Consider the following 24,179-nt stretch of genomic DNA (forward strand, 5'->3'; position numbering starts at 1 on the left):
GAAATACTTTCCATTAATTTCATGTGTGCATTTACGCCATTGCGAATCTGTATGCATAAAACAATGTAATTATTTGTTTCTTCTACTTTATAAGTTCAAATACTCAGCTTGGAATTGCCGCCAAAACGGACAACACACAGCGGCATTTGAGGAATATTAATGAACAGCCGTACTTTATACGTATTAAATTTTAGTTCAGCTCTGCTTCAAATCATTATATTAGCTCGTTGTTACTTTATTTGCAGCTACAGTGTATCTGTTTGGGAGGTGAATATCTTACTGAAAAAAAAGGATACACTTTTCACTGTTAAATAGATAGAGTTGCTGAAAAATAAGAATTTTTCAAAATGATAATAATAATTTAAAGTAGCATTTCTTTTTAATGATACATTTTTACTTCCTTGTACGAAGTAAAAAGGAAGTATTGTAATAGCGAAAAGTTTCAGGCAGCATATTTCAACGAAAATATCCCATTTTGACCTCTTTCAAATGCAATTTAACGATGTATTTCCGTGATATATGTACGTAAGGACAGAATAAAATACTCTTTTCCTCCAAAAAAATTATAAAACTGCTTTAAAATGAATTCTGAAGAGAATTTTTCGTGGCGTCTATACGAACGTGTGTACGTACGTACGTATCTCACATAACTCAAAAACGAATAGCCTCAGACAGTTGAAATTTTGCATATAGGACTGTTATAACATGTAGATGTGCACCTCGTATTTTGGTTGCAATCGGCGGCACCAAACCTATATAAATATATTCATATATATATTTACTCTGTTACCCGGCTCAGTAATCTGAGTTTCTTTACTCTTATATGTTTGTAAATTGTACATTTTTTGCTTTAAAAATGATTGAATTATGTTGTTCTTATCTTCCGGTTAAGGTTTTTATGCCTTCATTAAATCTGTATGCAATATTTTTAGAATTATCAACAATTTTAAAATTGTTTAAGTGCCGCTAAGCCTATTAATGTTTTTGATGGCGGCCTTTGCTCTTGTTTACATTTGAAACAGCAGGATAGCGGATTTGTTGCCAATCTAGAGAAACTTAGCTTCCCAACAACAAAGATAACGCCTTCATTTATTATTTAAATCATGCTTAATCCTTTCTGGAATTTTTTCGAGGAAATAAGCATTTAAGATTTACTTCTTAATTTTTAATACAGATATTTTGAGTTTTTATGTATTTTTGCCTTGTCGCGAAGTGAAAACTGAATTAATTGAATGAGAAATACTGAATCGTCTTTGAAAAACTGTTTCTTTTTTGTTTTGTTTGCTTAATTTCTTTTATATATCGTTCTAGCTTCATTATAGTATTTGAATAGAACATTTAGCAACGATTAGATAATTCTTTAAATGATATAAATTTTTGTGCATTCTGAGTTATAATATGAACGAAATATAATACTGTTAAGTGAACATAGCGCCAGAGTGTCGCTATGGTAAACAAAGTGAATTTTAAGGAATACATTTATTCTATTGTGGTTTATGCGGTGTCGGCGAAGTAGGTTTAATTCAGTCTAATAAGTTTAAATGAAATGCAAGAAAAAATGCGTATAATTTAATATTCCGTACAAGGAAGTCATGTGGTGTACACATCAAATTTTTTCTCTTTCATTTCACATTTCAGACCAGTGTAATCTATTAGACACACACATTTATAAGAATCGGGAATATCAATGCAGGTTCCTCCGTTTTCGCATGGATTCGGCGCACAAGGACCTGAAACAACAAGTCGGAAAATTATTGCACTATTTTATAGTATAAAATAATTAGCATACTTAATATATTTATGGTTGTTCTTCTGATTATTTTAGAACAGATACAACATTGAGATAATTTTGTTTTGTTCAGCTTCAAGCAATAGGACACTTTAATTGACTTTTAATATAGTTAATGTTCTTTTAAGAATATAACAAACTGAAAATTTTAACAATATTGAATGAAAAATTCTTTTATATTATGCAACAGAGTTTATTTAAAAACCAATGTCCGTAACATCCAAACTTAAAGAGAAAATTATGTTTTAGTGTGAAATTTTATGTTCATTATATTCAAACATTAAAAATAGTATGTCCTGTACTTATCCATTGAATTTTAAATCTGAGGTTTCTATTTGGTGTAATTGTCTTTGAAGCAATAATTTTTTGACAAATTTAATATAATACTCAATATAATTATGTCAATATAATTATGAGGCTAAATTATATTATATAATAGCATCAATTTTATTTCTTCTTCATAGATACTGTGAAGTCAGTATTATGCATTATGATTATGATCACTGGAAATTGATTTTATAATAATAATCATAACTCATAATTCCAATGATCATAAACCACTCAAGGGCTATCTGCCTAAGTGTTTAAATGCCTTTGGGGGACTCAAGCTCATTTTATTTTACACATAGAGGAGATTATTACGATACATAGGGGACACCATGCAGCCAGTCCATTTGCTTTTATCGAAGCCGGGTAGAACATTAACCCGGTGTTCAGCGATCCTAAATATTCGCCCACCGGTGAGCCGATGCAAGGTGAGGCAGAAAGCGAATTGATGTTTTTTATTTCCTTATTCATCGAAGCTCAGCACTTCACTTCTATTTTTTTACAAGTCTATCTGAACTGGAAAAGCGATCCAGTGGAATGGTGTCCTCACACTGGAGTACCGGGGTTCAATGACCCTACCCCTCTGTAGAACATAAGTACTTTCGAATCTTGAGTGGAAAGAGAAATATACATATATAAAGCATTACATAACTATGGTAATAAATATTATTATTACTATTACTCTTTTTTTTAAACTGGAGAAGCTTCATCTTAAGGTCATATACGCCAGGACCCTAAGGGGACTCATTTAGGAATCTGGAAAGAGCAGGAGTAGTGCGTCTCCAGCTGCATGCCAGAATAACCAACAAAGTATCAAAGTAGCATTTCTTTATTCTTACACTTCATTTTTAGATTTGTTATCGGCTAATGTGCAAAATAAAGGACTCCAGATGTTTGGAAAATCTAATGTTTGTTTCTTAACCCAAAGGGACGTTGGCCGAGAAGGGCCTTGTTTACACTCTGTTTGTTTACATGCAAAGGACAAATTATATTTGAAAAGTAAAAGTTTAAAAAATATGGCAGTTAATGAGTTAATGCATATAATATATCATAACTTAAATGTTTAATCAAGATTCAAGGCATAATTTCATTCTGGGAGTTGTTAAATACATTCAATAAGGTATTATGTCTTCTGCTATAAATTTACTGTAAGAACATTTTTGTTAGGTAATCATTTGGCATCGAAGCGGCATTTTGGGTCGAATCACTATAAATCGCTCTATCACTTTTCGAATCACTATAAATCGCTCTATCGCTTTGCTACCAAATAATATTGCCCTGTATTATACTTAAAGAAATTAAATAATGAAGAATCAGCATGAATGATATGTTTCTCGAACTGTGAAAAAACAACTATATTTAGAGCCATCAAATTTTTGATAAATTAGTCCTCCACTGAATATGGGCAGCTGAAAGTCCGAATCTTGACTTTCGAATTTTTTTATTATGTATTTGACATTTTTTAAACATTTTTTAACGAATTCTTGATCAAGAAACACAACGATTGCAAAGCGAAAAGTGGCAACACACTGTACATTTTACCTCCAGCGTGTGAGATTTTCTATCGAGAATTCAAAATAGCACAAATGCTCTCAAAACGTGTATGTAATAATAATAAGACGTCGTTTTAACGTAATATAAAATTTGAAAGCTTCCAGATTTTTTATAGTTTTCCCCATTGTTTTGATTTTGACGAAAATTTTAAAGACGATGCCATTACATATAAACCATCATAGAAGGAAACAAGTTTCTCTCATGTGAATGTATAAATATAATGTTTATGTTATGAAATAATGTTTATGTTAACCAGATCCATAAAGAAGGAGCACATCAGACAAGTCAGAACCTAAAAATCATCGTTTTTCAGCAAAATTACAAAAATCTTCTTTGTCTCCAATACATTATAGCGTTTAACAATATAAAACTGTGACAAGACTCTCTGTCCATTTCACCCGCAATCCAGATTTCAGAACATTCCCGTATATATAACATTTTAAAGTTTTTTTATATTACAATTAATTATCTGCTAGAATCTATATTTTACAGTTGATATAGAGAAACGAAAGACGGCGTATGTAAACTCTGAATTACGACGTCACTTTGTTTGTTGAACTGGAAGCTATTTAGTGTAATTTGAACGTCGTGTATTTTGCGTACGTTCTATGTTTCGATCAAGATTTTAAACAACAGAAGCCTTGAAGCTTTGAAATGTACGTTTTCTTGAGTGCTATCAAAGCTCGGCTGCAAATTCTCATATAAATTTCCTCCTGTCATATGTAAATATATCGGTTTTCTATTCAGGGGAATAAGAAACATTTTTCATCAGCTTAAGTTTTCTTTATCTTCGTTTCATGGTGAAAAGAACGTGAATAAAGAAAATTAATTAAACTGGTGCGATTATTAGCGGTAACGCATTAATCCACAACTGATTCCATTGGCCATCTAATCTTTGAGTGAAGTTTAAATTATAAACTGCATAACAAAATCAATTTTAAATATATGTGTATCATTGCTAAGTCAGCTATTTTCCCCTTATTATACATTAAGGGGACTCATACACCTTAAGCCCCTTATGATCTTTGAATATGTGACTGTTGCAAGAATTGAGATAACTTATTTATTTTAAAAGCAATTACTTCCAACTTTTTATGGCTCACTACATAATATAGCTGCTCTCTGAAATCCTAATCAGAAAGTTTGTGTTCCCACAAAAATTGTTATAATTTAATTCGCTTTGTGACAAAAATTTTCTTCATGTTTCCAGGTTGCGCGCACAGTTTAAAATTATCTGTTGCATTATTTAATTCCATAGTTTATATATAGCTTTTATAACATTTGTAAACTACTGTAAACCAAAAAAACTGAGAATTTCATGTTAAATTTTTATTTTATTTAGGAGTTGAGTTTATAAAATGTATTTTCTTAAAAATATCTGTAATATTTTCGTGCATAAAATTTTTTAATATTAAAATATTCATCATATTTTTGGTTCAGTTAGAAAATAGTGCCCATATAAAGAATTACATCCAATTTCAAGTATATACCATTAGTCATTTTTAAAATATCAAGCGTGCAAGGTGGAAAAATGAAGAAAAATTTTATCACAGAGCAGATAAAATTACAAAAATATTTGTGGCAACACAAACTTTCTGGTTACTAGTTTCCAAAGCAGCTATAATATGTAGTCAGCTGTAAAAGGCTGGAGGTCATTACTTTTAAAATAAATAAAATATCTCAATTCTTGCAACAGTCACATAATTCGAAGATCATAAGGAGTTTAAGGTGTAAGAGCCCCCTTAAAGAAGTACGAGTAATTTCGAAAATGCGGCTGTTAAAATACACATTTATGAATACGTGCACGTAATCTATCAAACTTAGTTTGCAGCAGTTCGAAAGGAGCATTACTTAACAAACTAAGTGCATGCCTTTTTTCATTGTGCACTTTTTGCATTATTGACTATACAACATATTATTCTTTATCCAAGATGACTGGTGTCTTTTAGCTTTTCTTCTACTCTTTGCTGTGGAAACACTATCTTTCAGGCTGGAAACTATCTCCAGTTATAACCTCCAGAGACCCAGGAACATCGGTTACAGTAATCTCACGAGTATTTACTTCATTCTTATACCCTTCATCTTCGTCAGTTAGTTCACTGGCATGTGGTGGTAACACAGCAATTTCAACTTCACTCTCATCTGAATCTAAACTATTGAATAGTTCTAATGCTTCCTCTAACTTCAAAAACCTTTGCACTGACATAAGCACTAAAAATTTGTTTTTACTCTTATTTATAAAGAGGGAAAGAACGCGTCAATTGCATACTTATCGTCCCATTGTCCTATTTAGAGGACAGCTAAAAAACAATGCTTTAAAACTCACTTAATAACAATAAAGCTTTCATTAACCACAAGGATGATAAGGAAAGAGTACTTTCACATACAAAATGCCCAGCCGAGTGTCCAAAGTAAACTGAAAACGAATTCTGCAACCACAAAGAGATGATACAAACCACGCCCACTAATGCGATGAATAATCAAAATGTCCAGAGGAAGGAGGAGGGGACGAGACACATAACTCACGATAGCAGATGCTAATACATATACCTACATATTCCAGCTGGCAAAATATTCGCTTCAAGCAAATACTGATTTGTACATGCTATTTTTCAGCTGTCCTGTTAAATAGGACAGTGGGATAAAATGGGTTAAAAAATCACAGATGGAAACTGATTTATCTGGCTTTTCATACTGAAATTTTATTTTGCTTCACCGAATCCTCATAGCTTTTCTTTGTAGTGTGAAAATTTCGAATTATCTTAAGATTTCACAAAAGACTTCCTTCCTCTCTAATTTGGTGATATTTTATATGTTTCCAATGATTTATATTAAATTTTCAAAGAGTCTTCGTAAATTCTCTTTAAACGATTTAGAGAGCACCTAAGATCAGACAGTTTTTCTTCTGAGAATGACAATCTCCATCAAGGAACATCGCAGCGATTAATGAGTGTATGTGATACTCCCCAAATTTGAATTAAATTATGGGGTTAGTAGTTATTTCCAGAGATATCAAGGAATCCTTTGCGTTACAGAAAATTATTTCGATGTGATTATTCTAGTGCAATCAGCGTGAAGATTTATAGCGGTCCATGAATTTGGTTTTTTTTAGCCATATTCCGATCGTGTTATCAGGTTCTGTGTTTCTCCTTACTTGCTTGGGGAACATTGAAGAACCTGACTCGGAACAGGGAGCTTACTAAAGCTATGTTCAATCAATGTGGGAAGTAGACAAGATACACAGGAAGGGTATACCAAACCCTTTATTTTTCACTCTTTACAATAATTTCCGTACTTCGGAATACAGAGACCAACCACTTGTGGTCTGAACGTAAGATTATAAAAATATTTAACTAAACTCTAACTTAACTTTGGAATAATAAACAAGGGCCTACGTGGAAGATTGGCCGTATATTAACAGGAAGCCGTATGTAGTACAGAGAACTGTTAACACTACAATACTTTTAAAATTATCACGAGGATTAAACCTCTGGCCTGGAAGGCAACCAGCAACCGAGTAAAACTGCTTTTGTAAGCGGCCTGCTTCGACTAACTCCTTCCTCTCTCTCGCTTGGCAAAAAGCCACAACTTAAGTACTTGGCGTTCGCCAGACAAATTTGCATAAATAAGTTAAAGCTTTTAATTCTGGCCGGAGGTAGAAAATAAGAAGTGATAGTAGAGATTTAAAATAAAATAAATGTTAGTAAAACTTAAGATCCTTACAGTGTTACCAGCATGTTATAGAAGAAATGACGCAGTTGTTCAAAAATAATGTGTTTTGGTCGTCAGAGGTGTAATGTTTGCTGCTCTGGAGCACGCTGTACCTGTTACTTCCTGTTTTTAATCATAGTGCAGGAAAACGTGACAATTTAAATCTGTTAAAACACCTTAGCATAGAAAGGCATTATATTGTGCTTTGTGCTAAGCCTGAATCGTTCATAGCCCTAATTTGTTGTTCATCTGTTATCATTGCCGCCTTGTGTCAACCGTTTTTAGATATCTCATTCACTATTGTTTTTTTATCGTGCGAATTGTTTTGTTCAGCAGCCTGTCTGTACACATCCAAGATTTTATTACAAGGGACAATTTTAAGCCGTTTGTGATTTGAAGTTCCTTGAGCCAACTATGACGTTTTTTAAAATTACATTTAATCATTCGTTTTTACCCATTTTCACACAGCGATAATGCTTTAGTCTCGGATAATTGCTGTGGCCTTAAAGCTTATATTTAATTAGGAAGTTTAATGAACAGCAGAAAGCGAAGCTTACCTGTACAGAAACCTAAAGGCACTAGCCTGTAACCTTCTTTGCAAATGCATGTTTTACCCTTATCCTTATCAAAGGTGCAACTGGCTTCTCTCCCGCAATTACATTCTGCAAGAAAAAAATAAAGAGGAGCCGTAGATGCATATCTTCAAATTTCTGCTTTACTATTTATATTAAGTGCTATGAAAATCTAGTCTCCGTTAGGTCCCTTACATATTTTATATCTATTATTTGTACAATAAACAATGGTACGTCATATCTTGATGGTTTTCGATTATTTGCTTCAATAAGTTTCCATTTCTGAAGCTATCTCTATAAAACTTGGTATCATCCATTTAATACTTATGAATAAATAACATGAAAAAGAAAAAAGAAAAATTATTCAAGAACAATTCTTTCAAAACTATAAAATGAATCATAATAAAAACATAGCTTATCCTTTATTGAGAAATGTGGTCTAACAGCAGACGATTAGGTAAGTTCGCTGACCACATTTCAGCAAACGATAGGTTGCATAGGTGTCTTCGCAGCTTTCCTTATGAGTAGTAGCATAAAAATGAGTTTCTTTTACAGTTCTGCTTGAAGTCATCCATTTTCTTAGCTAGGTAGCCCTTATCTTATCTCTTGTAAATTAATAGAAACTAAACAACAGCTGCTGATTATATGAAAGACGCAACTATTGTTTTTATAGAAATGCTACATTCATGCAACTATCTAAAAAACGATAATGCTTATTTTGCTGAATTTCTGTAGTGATTATCATGGCTTCGTCCAAATGTTCAGAATTAAACTTTACTCAAGGTTTCTTGTTAACTATCTTGAATTGTTATTTAATTAGGGTATCACTATGTTCAATTTTTTACTTTTGCTATATCCATTTGCTTCTTATTCTGTAACGTAACGAAATCCTGTTACTAAAATTATCATATTTTAAATTTTACGCAATACGCGTACAACGTCTGCCTTCAATTTTTCACAATGTTTGAAATCGTGATTTAATTCCAAAGTATCGATATCTACTTATTTCAATTTTTTAATATCAATGATATTCTGTTTTGAATAAGAAAACTTTAATAGATTTTGAATCTATTGCTAATAACTCTCCAAAAAAGTACCTTTTGACAAATTTGATGAAATAGAACTTAAATAAATGTTGGCTTTTTAAAACAACTATTGTGCTATCAGTAACGTATAGCCTAAAATATTCATTTTGGGGATCAGATATGACCTTTGTTGAATTAAGAGAACAGTGTTGAATTTATTTACATTTTAGTATCTCTTTGACTCTCTAAGTTCAAGTTTACTTACATTACGCATGTATTTATGTTGAAGAAGAACAGTCAACATTAAATTTAATTTTTTAAAACTGTTTCTATAAAAACAATAGTGCATTTCTATAAAAACAATAGTTTATTGATCCCACCAATATCCGAGCGGTGCCGGAAGCTGGTAATTCGGTTCGGGATCCGAATCCTCGCGAGCGGGGCTGGCTGCGTGGTTGTTTTCATCGTTTTCACCGTTCATGGTGTACACCAGCGATTTTCCAACGGAGAGAGAAACGTTCTCTTTCTAGGGGTTCGAGAACACAACTGTTATTCAACTGATCATCGCAGAAGCCAAATCTGGATGAAACAAGAGTGTCAGAAAGAGAGAACCTACATTTTTCCTAAAAATGTTAACCCGAAGGTTTCACTTTTCGTCGTTAGCATTGAATGTCGCTTGTGTATGTAACCATTATATTCACTCAACTAAGTATTATACTATCTAGTTCAAATTGTATGGGAGTTAATTGTGTCGACTGATTCTATGTCAGGTACCGTGTTAAATAATTGCAGTGTTTGCTCATGATTAATCTGAATCATTTTTGTGTAGGGCGAAAAATCGAGAGGAAGTATTAAATGACTGTTTCGAGATGCATGAGTTTTCTATATTTTTATGTATTTTAAGTATAAAAATGTTTCAATCAACAGGAATGTGATCTGTAAATTTTGGAAATTTACTTAGTAATTTAAGAAAAAAAGATAACAACCATTTTGAACCGTATTTTTCCCTTTCAACAGATTCGGCTGTAGTATTTAGGAAATTATGCAATGCATATGCATTAATATATTGAAACGCCTTAAGAATTTTAAGAGATATTCTTTTATTCCTCAGTTCATTTTAGATTTATTGCTCCGATAATATCATTGCTACTCATTATAAGTATAATACTATCTAGTTCCAAATGTATGGGAGTTAATTGTGTCGACTGATTCTATGTCAGATTACCGTATTTAATATTTGCAGTGTTTTCTCATGATTAATCTGAATAATTTTTGAGTAGGGCGAAACATCGAGAGGAAGGATTAAATGTCTGTTTTGAGATGCATGAGTTTTCTATATTTTTATTTAAGCATAAAAATAACCCGGAACCTGATCTGTAAATTTTGGAAATTTACTTCGTAATTTAAGAAAAAAAAATCTGATGTGTACACCACATGACTTCTTTGTACGGAATATTAAATTATACGCATTTTTTCTTGCATTTCCTTTAAACTTATTGGATTGAATTAAATCTACTTCACCGACAGCACATAAACCACAATAGAATAAATGCATTCTTTAAAATTCACTCTTTGTTTACCATAGCGACATACTGGCGCTAGATTCATTTAACAGTATTATACTTCGTTCATATTATAACTCAGAATGCACAAAATTTATATAATTTAAAGAATTATCTAATCGCTGCCACATGTTCTATTCAAATACTATAATAAAGCTAGAACGATGTATAAAAGAAATTTAGCAAACAAAACAAAAAAGAAGCAGTTTTTCACAGACGATTCAGTATTTCTCATTCAATTAATTCAGTTCTTACTTCGCGACAAGGCAAAAATACATAAAAACTCAAAATATCTGTATTAAAAATTACGAAGTAAATCTTAAACACTTATTTCCTTGAAAAAATTCCGGAAAGGATTAAGCATGATTTAATTCGCAATAATAAGTGAAGGTGTTATCTTTGTTGTTATAATAAGCTACGTTTCTCTAGATTGGCAACAAATCCATTACTCTGCTGTTTCAAATGTAAACAAGCAATGTCAGCCATAAAAAAAATGATTAGGCTTAGCGGCACTTAAACAACTTTAAAATCTACTCGTTTCTGAGTTATGCGAGATACGTACGTACGTACATACATTCGTACAGACGCCACGAAAAATTCTCTTGAGAATTCATTTTAAAGCAGTTTTATAATTATTTTGGAGGAAAAGAGTCTTTTATTCTATCCTTACGTACACATACCATTGTTAAATTGCATTCGAAAGCGGTCAAAATGGATATTTTCGTTGAAATATGCTGCCTGAAACTTTTCGTGATTGCAATACTTCCTTTTTACTTCGTGCAAAGAAGCAAAAAAGATAACAAATATTTTGAGCAGTTATATTTTTCCCTTTCAACAGATTCATCTGTATTATTTAGAAAATTATGCAATGCATATGTATTATCTATTGAAACTCCTTAAGAAATTTGAGAGATATTCTTTTATTCCTCAGTTCATTTAAGGTGTATTGTTCCTATAATATCGTTTCTACTCATTATATGATAGCTAATTAACCGAAGACTATAGCTCTTGTTACAGTACATAAGCGCAGCTTTGGAAGTCCGTTAACTGCGTTATTGGTTACATATCGAACTAACAAGCAGTATAAGAGGAAAACACTGATTCTATTTCATGGCATATATGCAGCAGTATTTCTTCTATTAAGTTATCCATCCGTATACCACTGCGAAGACACATAGTCATTTGTTAAACGTTAGATACATCTTTGTAACAATGAAGCAACATAAGAATTGTGGATAAGAGATATTTATATTAAAGAATTATTACTTCAAAGAAAAGTAAAATCAAGTCACGTACTTTCGCACATTGTTGGTGTAGAGAGTCCGTATTCTGGTGGACACTGACAGACTTTTCTCCCGTTTTCATTCAAAACACATTTCCTGTTAATGCACTCGGATTCTATGCGAAAATACAAAATCAGTTATTAACTTTATAATGCATTATTAACAACACTTACAAGTTTTATAGTGAAAAAAAAAATAACTCCAGATTGGAAGTGTTCTGCAAGACGGCTTGCCTCGAGGCTATTCAAAATGGTGTCCGCCGATAACATCGCGGACGAAAACGTCATGGAGAAAACAACGCAAGGCAAAAACGTCGTGATACAAAACATCGTGGGAGAAAACATCGCAGTCCTAAAACATCGTGGTACAAAACATCGTCGTCGAAAATAAAGCGGTTCAAAAACTTCGCAGTTTAAAAACATCGTCGTCGAAAATATCGTGGTAAAAAATAAAGTATCTACAAATCATCGCATGACGATAACATCGCAGACATGCTTTTTCCATACATGCTTTAATAACTGTAAATGAATATTCCCATAAAGATTTGTGAGCGCAAAATGTAAAGAAGGATAATTTTTACTTTCACATTTTTTATTAACTAATAAATTTTTTCTGAAAAAGTAAGAAGGAAACTTATGCATAGAAAATTAAATGCAACTTATAGATTATACTTTTCATGAAAAATTATCAGTAAAAACTTTATAAAAATGATTTATTAATGGCCTTTGTTAGTTAACTATGTCGGTTTAAAATTCTGTTGAGTGCTATAAGTTGCATTAATTTGCTATGCTTAAGTTTCCTTCTTACTTTTTCAGAAAAAATTTATTAGTTAATAAAAAAATGTGAAAGTAAAAATTATCCTTCTTTCCATTTTGCGCTCACAAATCTTTATGGGAATATTCATTTACAGTTATTAAAGCATGTATGGAAAAAGCATGTCTGCGATGTTATCGTCATGCGATGATTTGTAGATACTTTATTTTTTACCACGATATTTTCGACGACGATGTTTTTAAATTGCGAAGTTTTTGAACCGCTTTATTTTCGACGACGATGTTTTGTACCACGATGTTTTAGGACTGCGATGTTTTCTCTTTGCGATGTTTTCTTCCACGATGTTTTGTAGCACGATGTTTTGTAGCACGACGTTTTCGCCTTGCGTTGTTTTCTCCGCGACGTTTTCGTCCGCGATGTTTTTGCCGCGATGTTTTCGGCTGTAACCATTCAACATTGTATGCCTCAGGTTCTTCCTAAAAGTATATGTGCAAGTTACGTACACCTTCAAAATTCAAATAAATTTCTAATTGTAGCTGAAAAATGGAAACCTATACTTAATGTATGCACAAATTTATATGCATATATGAAGATAAACATGATTTTTATACATATAGGTATATGAATGAAATAAATGAAAATATATAAAGAATGTAGCAAAACCAAAATCTATTATGCACTATCAACTGCTTCAACGAGTGTTAATTGGTGAGTATATGTGAAATATATATAAGGTAAAGATATTGCAAGATAAAACTCCAATTTAATTTTTAATAGCTTATAAATTCTCGCTTAACCTTTCTATTCCCCTTTCTGTTTTTAAAGTATAAACTTGCGTAAAATAAAATCTTTCTGAATGTTTCATTTAAGAATTATTTCCTGCCAAATGATTTTATATAACACTGAGGTACGCAATGGTCCTTTAACCAAAAAAAATGGTATATTTTTAAGCGAACAATTTAATTAAGGAACAGAATAAAGCAAGACTATAACTTCTCTAATACCCATATTGCAATATGCGCAAATTGATATGCTTCCCTGTCCTGCTAATTGATAGCCCATCACTTCTCTTTCCTACTTTAAACATAATATTATAATGGTGAGAAAATCATTAAAACGATGAAAGACAGAGCGTTTTATAAGGTATTTCTCCCGATTTCTTTGCGTGCCTTCGTAGTGTGGTGGTCTGCACGCTGAGCGCGTATTCCAGAGGTCCTCGGTTCGATTTCCAAAGGCGTTGCTCATTTATTACTTCTCATGCTTCCAAAAAATCCTAATGTCTCTATGTAGTTTGCAGTGTAAGTACTGATTATACTATTATGAACACTTGTACGAATATTTCTGTGGAAAATTCCAGGGTCCTGAAATATTTCTTTTGATAAAAATACATTTTTATTAACCTATTTTGGGAGTTGTGCATCTATGTACAAGCGCAACTAAAACGTACACACGCAACAATAACTCTACTCTTGAATTTCGATTTTGTTTTATTATCTATGTTACCCTGAAAGACCGAAATTAGAGAATGTCGACTTTCACCGGAGAACATTCACCAAATATTACGTTACATTCTTGTACATTCGGGCACTCACCGGTGCATGTCGACAATCACAGATATACTATAGTATAGGTCGAAAAGAGAGGAGTATATGTACACGCTGACATTGCAAAAGTAAGTGTTACACAAATAAATGCAGTTGTAAAAGCAAGGGCCTCTTGTGCAATTCAAAGTTTCATAATAATTTAACTTAATGCAATAAATAAGATTTGAATCACATAATTTAGTAAGTTTTTAACTTCCATTATTTTCCTTTCTCATTTTGAATGTACTGTGTGTTTTAAGTTCTTATATTCTTAACCTCTTATTTTAAGTCTCAAGTGCGTTTTCTCACGACCGAGTTTCGGAGAAGAAAATATAATATTCTTATATGTTCAACATTCACCATTAGTACATGGTGAATGTCGACATTGACTTGCGTAAGTCAGAAGTAAGAGTATTTGGAAAATATTTCGGGCATACACCAAGCGACTATGTGAATGTTGACATTCACCGGTGAAAGTCGACATTCTCCAGATTTCGGTGTTTCACCTCAACATCTATATAATGTTTTTAAACTTTAACGAATACTTGACCAGTAGCAACAAAGCGAGCAGTAGCAACAAACTGTGTGAATTTTTTATTTTTATCTCCACCGTGCGAGACTGTCTGTTGGAATTCTAAATATATGTTGCTTTTATATTTTTAGCCCAGAGGTGTTAGCCCAACCGGGCTATTTGTGTGCAAATGGGATTTTGCATCATCCACTATAAGCGGCGAATACATTTTAAATTGTTGCCACCAAATATTATCGTCCTGTTTTACTTTTTAAAGAAAGTAGGTAATGAAGAATCTGCATGTATGTATGCATGATCCTGGCACTGTAACATGAGGGTAGACAGGACTATCAAATTTTGTATAACGAAGTAGTGCACCCGAATGTGTGCACCTGGAAACTCGAATTTTGCATTTCGAATTTTACGTTTCATATATTGTTAATCTTTAATTGAATAACAAACTCAACGTTTTGAAAGTGAGAAATGGCAGCACTCTGCGGATTAAAACAGTAATATATTTGGTGTGTGTGTGTGTTTGTATTTGTGCTCGTTGAAATCTCTGAAACGGTAAAATGTTTCTTTTGTCAAAAAAAAAAAAAAATCTTTTTTTTTCAATATATCATTGCTTTTGCGTGCATTAAATCTATTACGAAGACGTACATGTGCAGTAATATATTTCATTTCAGGTTAACGGAATATTTACTTTGCATGTTTTAGGCTATAATCCCAGCACAACTTAAACTTTTATTTTGCAGAGTCACTTCTTGTTTTAGATGCTAATTTTAAACTCTACATTTCAGGTGAATGGATTTGATGAGGAAATATTTATGCCGACGCTTCACGCTGAAGGATACTTATAATTTTTTTTTTTTTTTTTTTTTTAAGTTACAAAATAACGCGCAAGTATCGGGACAGTTTATTTCTAAAGTTACGATAACATAACATTACAATAAAATTTTAAGTTCATTGGGACACTCCTAATGTTCTCATAATAATATTTCTAACGTCTTGTAGAGACATTAGGTATTTTTGGAAGCAGGCAAGATGAAAAATTAGTAACGCCTTCGCTGGGAATCGAAGCGCAGACCTCTGGAAATACGCGCCCAGCGTGTAGACTACCACACCACGAAGGCACGCCAAGAAGGTGGAATCCCCCTTTTGGTGATTGCTAGGTGTTCAAACTGACCCCTTTTAAAGGGCGACTGGGGTTTTTAGAAGACCCAATCACCAATCCAACAAGAATCATCATCCAACACCCTTTCATTTCGGGCGCCACTGTAGAGACACTAGGTATTTCTGAAACATGAGAGTCGAAAAATGAGCAATGCCTTCCCCGGGACTCGAACCACGGACCTCTGGTATATGCACCCAGCATGCATACCATCACACGACGAAGACACGCTAGGAAGATGGGAGAAATACCTTATAGTCTAGTGTCATAAAGTTATCTCAAATTTATTTTTGATATTTTATTACTGTATCTGTATTTATTGGAGTTTTAAGATCCTATTATTTTGCAAAATGTAATGCGAACGAATTTCGTTGAAAATGATTATTTAACAGTTATGAAATTTTACAAATTTAGCATTTTAGAAATTATTCTGTTTTGAATGGAAAACTAATATTTAGCAGTTGTCATATTAACTCCTAGAAACAAATTTTATAATCAAAGCTAAAAGTTTCTTGAGCGAAAATACTTCTATGCGTTTCTATGAAACTAAGAAGTATATAAAGGAAATAAAAAGGTTTGCGCCGTTCAAACGGTATAGTGGTTAGGAAAACCTGACTGCTGAAGGTTCTGGGTTCGAATCCCGGAGAAGGCATGGTTGTAACTGTCCGTCCCTTCATAAGAGGCGATGGTGGCCCACCTATTAGGTGCCGCCATAATAAAGAGACCACCACTTCTGGCCTTGTATAGATTAATGGACTGTGTTACACTAAATATGTAAACAATCTGCCATTGGAAAAAAAAATGCATAAAACTCTGTAAGAAATACAAATGCTATAATACTACTGGAATAACTCGAATTTTTAAAAGTTAATATTTTATTTAAATCATTCAATAGCTACTTAATTTTTGCTGAACCAAACGCGCTTTATCATTCAATTTTTCATTATGTCACAAGAGATGAAAGTTAAATAAAAATCAAGAATCATAAGCGTACCTGTTTCTTGATTTTCATCAGCGAAATATAATGTTGTCTTACGTTTTTCGAGGTAGTCAGAAAATTCCATATACTTTTCTCTGGGGAAGGAAATACTTCTGTCGCCAATGTATTTCGATTTCGCATTTTTTTCTATTGTATTAACTTCCATAAAATTCAAAATGCTCAGACAAATCACTTTCATAACGAATATAGACATAAGTGAGTGTTTCATAAAACCTGTTTCACTCTAAACGTTAATGGAATGGCTGACAGAAATGCTCGTTTAATGGCCTTTTATTCTTCATTAACCTAGCACTGAAGATAAGGTTCTTGCACTCAAGATAAGATCGCATAATGTTTTTTTTTTATCCTTTAAATATAATCAACACTTTGCATTCGACGTAAGACCGCAGTTCCTCTTTGATTAATTACGTTTTATCAGAAACTTCAGCGTTTCTGAATGTTTTGTTTTCCTAACAGATTAAGTAATGATACATGTGAATAGGTCTACACATGTCGTGGATTTTCGTTTCTCAAATCATCATGTTTAAAAGAGAAGACTAACTTTCTGTCGAATATTTGTGTTGATGAAAAAGAATACAATTCACAGAATATCCAAACAGTTCCATTATAAATATGGCCAAACGAATAAGCAGATGCCATCAATACATTTAAATATCGTGCTCAGTAAAGTGTACATTAGCGAATTTGTGATTATGGTTATAAACGATTTTTTCTACGGCAATCCACTGAAGGTCGCTTAACAACGCTCGCCCGTTTACTCCTCCCCATATGCTCGGCAGGAGCCGTTGGGCTCGCAAGGATCAACGCACTACGCAGCACGCGGAAGCCTTATTTAACAAATTAAGTAACTATCGAATTATTTAAATATGTCACTAACTTCAAAAAGTTCAATTTTTCCCATATCGGATTCAATGGACTATTGCCTTGCCAGGCTACTCGGGGAGGCGAAGGTGACTGCTGTCTTGCTCTTCCTCTTCCAAGACAGTATTGACTGCCCCTTCCGAAACCAGGACCCGGACCCGCACTTTTAATCTCCGGTGCAATATTATGTCATTTTTAACGGTTTGAAACACTAAAGATTCCAAACTTCATTTCTCTAAACTAGTTCTTTTTATACATACAGAAGAACTACTTAGTGTATTACCGAGGGCGCGGGCGAGGTTTTAAAAATATCAGTCATTTAACCCATATCAATGCTAGATCGAGACTCTGCTACGAAGCTAGTAGAAAGGAATTTTCGTTACTTTCCAGATTTCCAGATGGATGTTTGACCAGATGTTTGATTTCCAGAAGGATGTTTGACCGCCTGGAGTAGCCTTGAAATGCTGCGTTGAGAGAAGGCGAGTGGTGCAAAGCTTTGGAAGTCAAGGAGGTATAACGAAGGTTCGGCGCTTGGATGGGTATTGGAGATCTTTCTTTCTCGTTTACTCACCAGGTTTGAGAAACCAACAATAAAGTATTAATCAACAAGAAAGCTACACTACCTATCAGATTTCAAGATCAGGTCTTTGACACTGAATTTTTAATTATTGAGAATCTGGCTGATCAATATGTGGTACTTTTAGGAACCAAATTTTTAAGTTTAAACAGACTGTCATTGGTTTTAGATTTGCAAATCTGCTAGCTCCACACATATTATTTGTACCTTCAGAAGTTTGCGACAAATGCTGACGTGTTGAATAATTGCAGTCTGTTACCTGTTAACTCTCCTAATGTATATTTGGCTATTCTGGGAAAAAGGCATAGACTTCCTCTTTTCTTTGTGAATATTCTGAAAGTCTCAACTCCTCAGCATCAGCACTCAAAAATTTGTCATGCACTTTCAGTTAACACTAAACAAGATAATAATGAAATTTTTTAAGGTTACGATTTTTTCTTCTGACATCATACACATTAACAAAGGTAAGAAATTAGCCTCTTTGGCGCCTGTTAATGCCAGCACACCTAATATTCGGCCAGTATTGTCAACGAGCCTTGAGACTGGTGACCAGTTTGAACCTTCGGGATGTAAGTTTGATTTAAAATTCATTTACCTCAAAAACAGAAAAATAAACTTAGCATTCTGTTAGACAAGTATAAACATATTTTTACTTCTTCTGTAACTGAGCTTACTGGTTGTGATATTATTTTGCATAACACTAATTTAAAAGATAATATACTTTCAGACAGAGAGATTACAGAGTTCCTCATCATTTAAGCCAAGAATTGGATAAGCAAATTGCTGAGCTGTTAGAGGCAAAATAAATGACGAAAATGATAGTGCTTATTCAGCTCCAGTGATTATGGTGAGAAAGCTTGATGGGAGCTATCGTTTGCAAGCATGATTGAATTTATCGAAGGTTTAGGAAAATCTACTTATTTTCCTACTTTGAATTTAAAGTCAGGTTTCTTTCAAATGAAAATATGCCCTGAAGATACTTAAAAAGTGGCTTCACTACTATGTCAGGATATTACCATTGTAGACGACTTCCGTTTGAAGTGAGAAATGCTCCAAGTTATTTTCAGAGACTTATGTCAATTGTTTTGGCAAATCTTTCTCCCTTACAGATAAGTATTGGTATAGATGATTGCATTTGAAAAACATTTAGAGAAAGTAAAAATTGTAGTTGATAGGCTTGGGGCACATAACGTCAAATTAAAACCATCTAAATGTAATTTTCTTCAGAATCGAATCACATATCTAGTTTTTAAAGTTTCCCAAGGTAAAGTTCAACCTGATGATAAGAATCGTAATGTAATCAATAGTTTTCAGGTCTAAGATTTTATTGTAGATTTAGTCAAATATTCGCTCTCAAAGCCTTACCTTTAACAAAATTGACTAAAGACAAAGTACTTTTTAAGTGGATTAATGAAACTCAACAGGCTTTTGATACTTTAAAGGCTGAACTTTTCATTCAGGCAAATTTGGCTTTGTCTAATTTCAAGAAACATTTTTCTTCATGTAGGGACGCTTTGAATTTTGCTCTAGGAACCATTTTAAACCAAGAAGATAAAAGTGGGTACTTTCTTTGTTTTGCCAGTAGAAAATTAAAAGTTTCAGACATTATAGCACAGTTGAGAAAGAAATCTTGGCTGTAGTATGGGCGACTGCCCATTTTAGACAAAATCCTTTAGGAAAAGGTTTTACTATTTATTGTGATCATGCTTCTCTTTCCTATGGACTAAAACTAAAACATCCAACATCTAGGATTGCTCGTTGGATAATGGGATTGTGACAGTATGACTGCAAAATTGTTCATAAACCTGGAAGATTAAATTTGACGCCTGACACACAATTAAAGAACACCAAGCTGTAGATCCTTACTGCATACAAAGAAAAGAAGTTTTACAGCACAATAGAATCCTAAAACCTGCTACACACATTTTTAAATTGAAAATAATATCTTGTATGTAAATTTAAAAACAAAGCTCATTGGCAGAAACAAAATCGCATAGTCTTACCAAATATATTAGTTCCAAAAATTTTGCAACAAAATCATCAAAAAATATTCACCTGTAGCTTCTCATTATCATTTTCATAAAACCATTCATAGAATTCATAAATCTCTCTTTTGGAAATCATGCATAAGCAAATACTTAATTACATAAAATCTTGTCCTTCATGTATCCAAAAAACGTAGCTTTAAAGCTTTACACGAAATTTCTTTAAAGAGAGTTCCAGTAGCTAATAGACCTATTGAACGTATAGCCATGCATATTGTAGACCGTCTGGCTTTGACACTTTAATGAAAATAAATATACTTTGGTTATTACTGATTACTTCAGTAGATGGCCAGAACCTTTACAAAATTGTTCTTCTGAAAATATAATTGAAAAACTTGCATTATTCATTGCTTCTTATGAATACCACAGCATATAATCACAGAGGTACTCATTTTATTTTACAAGTTATTAATGAAATTCATAAGAAATTAGGAACTTGTAAACACACCACGAAAAGTTATCATCCACAATCAGATGATGTCGTGGAAAGATTAAATGCAACACTTATTAACTCTTTGAGTAATTTGGTATTTGAAACTCAATAAGGTTGAGACAGGCATTTACTATTTGCTGTGTTATCCCATAGAACTGGGAAGCATCAGGCTTTAGATGATTGTCTGGCTTTTCTCAATCAGTAACGACTAAGAAGTTATGTATATTTAACAAGGCACCTTACAGAGTTGTGGAGCAAAGGTTAATTTCAAGACAGAGTTGATGAAAAACAACATACACGACAGATAGTACTTGTTGATCGTTTAACCAATGTGCCAGAATAAATTATATTTCCTAACTTTGAGATATTTGGTCAAGACCTTCATTCTGCTGGTCAACCTAGTGACACTACTACACAAATGCCTTACAGTTTAAGGACCAGAGACACTCATGGATTTGTAACTAATTGATTTGAACATTGAGCTTTTGTACTAGTGGTAGGGTTAGGTTAATTATTATTCCGCATCACAAGTTGCTTTGTAGGTGTTTACTGGATCCAGCTTGTTTACTTTTGTTGAGCGATTAGTTAAGTTGACTTGGTTTGTTTTGATCTTATCCAGTTCGTGTTTATTATCCTTATATTTTATCAGGAATTTCAACCTTTTTGTCTCAATGCATTTATTTTATTTTTATTTATTTTTTCCTTTTCTTTTCTTTTTTTTTCTTTTTTTTTCTTTTTTTTTTTTTTTTAAATCTTGGTGGTTGGCCCACTTTGTTTCTCCTTCAAGTTAAGTTGCTTCAAAGTAGTTTTGTTTTTCCTACTAGGAAACTTCTTAGTTTTGACTAGCTGGTTGTTATTTCTTATTTATACGTGTTTGCTGTGTTTATGGTCGTTTTTCCTTTTGCCAGCACTATTTGGCACTAATTTCAGAGGGCACGTTTTGAAGAACTTAGGATCAAATTTGTGTTTTTGTACACTTCTCTAACGTAGTGTTTTGAGATTATTTTGCAAGAAAACTGCATTTTGTTTTTGGTTATTGGACTCATGCTTATTTTTCAGATTACATGTTGTTCACCTTTTGTTTAGGGGAAAGTACTTGTGTACTGAAATATACAATTTTAACTATTTATTTTGATGCTATGTTTATGTCGGCATGGCCTTTGAGTTGTGCTGGGTTGCAGTTCTCTTTTTTCTTTGGTTTTTAGTTACCTATGGTTTCTTCATTTTTTGGGGTAGGTTTTCCTTCGGGTAGAGTGTATCATAAGTTTATTTATTCAAGCAAAATGCTTGGATTAGCTTATTTTTATGTGAGTGAAATGTTATTTTGTTGTGAATCTTATAGTGTTATTCGGATTCTCAGTAGAAAGTGGTAGGTTAGCCTACTGTTTTTAACTTCAGTTAAATTCGTAGTTTAGATTTTGTTACTTTTGGTCAATTTCAGAACTGGCTAGTTCCAAGTAATTCTTAAAGTTTTTGCCACTCTCACTACGACTTAGTTACTTTACAAATGAGTTCTATTGTAACATCAGAGAGTATTAAAAATTTTTCGAAAAAAGTTTCTTTTCGGAACGAGAAAATATAGTTTATAACTTTTACCTAATTTTACTTATTTTAATTAAACGAATTGCTTAGTTTTATTATAGTAGTTATCTAAAGAGTTGAGATTTTTTACTGTAATTCTTTTCTCAACTTTTGCAATGTTAATTCTCTAACTTAAAGTTGATTTTGAATTTACTTATTTAATTTCTTCTTGAAAATTTTTTAATTTAATTTTAAATGCTTTTATTAATGTTTAATTGCTTTTATCATGTTCCATTATGAGGAGTGTCACACCAAAATTTTGTTCATTGTGTAAATTCCTCCATTTATTGACTATTTTTGTTGGCGCAAGTAATATTCATAAGTAACATTGTTATCCATCAAAATCTGCATTTATAAGGCGTTGTGGAGACATTAGGTAATTTTTGACAGCAGGAGACGTGAAAAATGAGCAACGTGTTCGCTGGGACTCGAATCACGGGCTTCATGAATACGTTGACCACTATACTACACAGGTATGCTAAGAAGGCGCGAGAAATACCTTACATACCCCCCTTTTAAAGGGTGACTGTGGATTAGGGGATTCACTCGCCAAACCCTGGGAGTGGAGAATCATCATCCACCACCCTTTTAATTCGGGCGCCACTGTAGAGACATTAGTAATTTTTGAAAGGAGACGTGAAAAATGAGCAGCGCCTTCGCCGAGACGCAAACCACGGGCATTTCGAATACTCGCCGAGCGTGCTGATCACTACACTACGAAGGCATGTTAAGAAGGTGGGAGAAATACCTTATAGCGTGAAAAAAAAATAAAAATCATTGTAAATTAACAATTAGTTGACGTATTATTATAGTATATTCTGTAAGTAAACATGATTATTTCTCAATAATTTATTGTTATGTACATACCTTTCTCGCAACGTTTTCCTGAATATGGCTCTTTGCAATTGCAAGCAGCAATACCGTTAACTGCATAGCATGTTCCTCCATTTTTACACGGATTTAATTCGCAGAGATCTAAACCGAAACCAAAGAAGTGTAAATGAATCTCCGTGTTTTACTAAAGTCTCCTAAACAGAACATCATGCAATTTTATTTAAAAAACATTTACCCTTTTCACATTGTTTTCCTGAATATGGGGATTCACAAGAACACTCGTATCCAGTACTTGTCACTTTACACTTTCCATCGTGTTTACATGGATTTGAACTGCAGGGATCTGGAAAGGATAAAAACATCTGAAAATTCAAAAATATGAAGGTTTCCATTATTATTCGTGTATAATATATTGCGCATAAATTTATGGCATATACATTTGAAGTAGATAATTTCTTCAGCAAAATGTTAAGCTGTCATCTCAATGCTTATTTTATAAATCTGATCTGGACACTATAGAACTTCCTTATAAGTCCTATTAAATGATGCACATATTTTGCTGCATTTCATTTAAGCTTATTTCCCTGGATAGAGATATATTTCTCAATCTATCAATTCAGATCTTATTTCGTGCATAAAAACTCAAGGCATCTTCATTAAAAATTATAAAATACAGAAAAACCTAAACCATCAAGAACGTTTAAAAGCCGGTTAAAAACAATTTTTACAGTTAAAAATTAGCGTTTAGTTTCAATTGTAAATAAATGACGGCTTTGTTAGGCTTAGTGGAAGTTGAACAAATTTTAAATTATTGTCTAGAACCTTAGCATTAAGTCTAGAACCTTAGCATGCAGATTAAGTAAAGGCATAGAAACCTTAACCGGAACGTAAGAACAATATAATTCAATCACTTCTAAAGCAAAAAAGGCACAATTTGCCACCATAAAGAAATCTTAGCTCACCGAGGTGGGAGAGAAAGTAGGTAT

At 32.9% G+C, this 24,179-nt stretch overlaps 1 protein-coding gene across 1 annotated transcript in view; it reads right to left on the minus strand.

The window, feature by feature from the left end:
• Nucleotides 1–1,558: 1,558 nt before the first annotated feature.
• The window catches only part of LOC118205192 (uncharacterized), a 77,240-nt gene continuing 54,619 nt past the window's right edge, over nt 1,559–24,179 (minus strand). The window contains exons 9-13 of the mRNA XM_085827147.1: nt 23,429–23,536; nt 23,227–23,334; nt 11,837–11,938; nt 7,939–8,043; nt 1,559–1,730 (exon numbers count right to left, since the gene is read on the minus strand). Of these exons, the coding sequence (XP_085683273.1) occupies nt 1,591–1,730; nt 7,939–8,043; nt 11,837–11,938; nt 23,227–23,334; nt 23,429–23,536 (563 nt within the window). The 3' untranslated portion in view covers nt 1,559–1,590. The remainder of the gene's footprint in view (nt 1,731–7,938; nt 8,044–11,836; nt 11,939–23,226; nt 23,335–23,428; nt 23,537–24,179) is intronic.

Source organism: Stegodyphus dumicola, chromosome 11 (genome assembly GCF_044657685.1).
Source record: "Stegodyphus dumicola isolate Sdum_Otavi_A_Nest chromosome 11, ASM4465768v1".
Taxonomy (NCBI): domain Eukaryota; kingdom Metazoa; phylum Arthropoda; class Arachnida; order Araneae; family Eresidae; genus Stegodyphus; species Stegodyphus dumicola.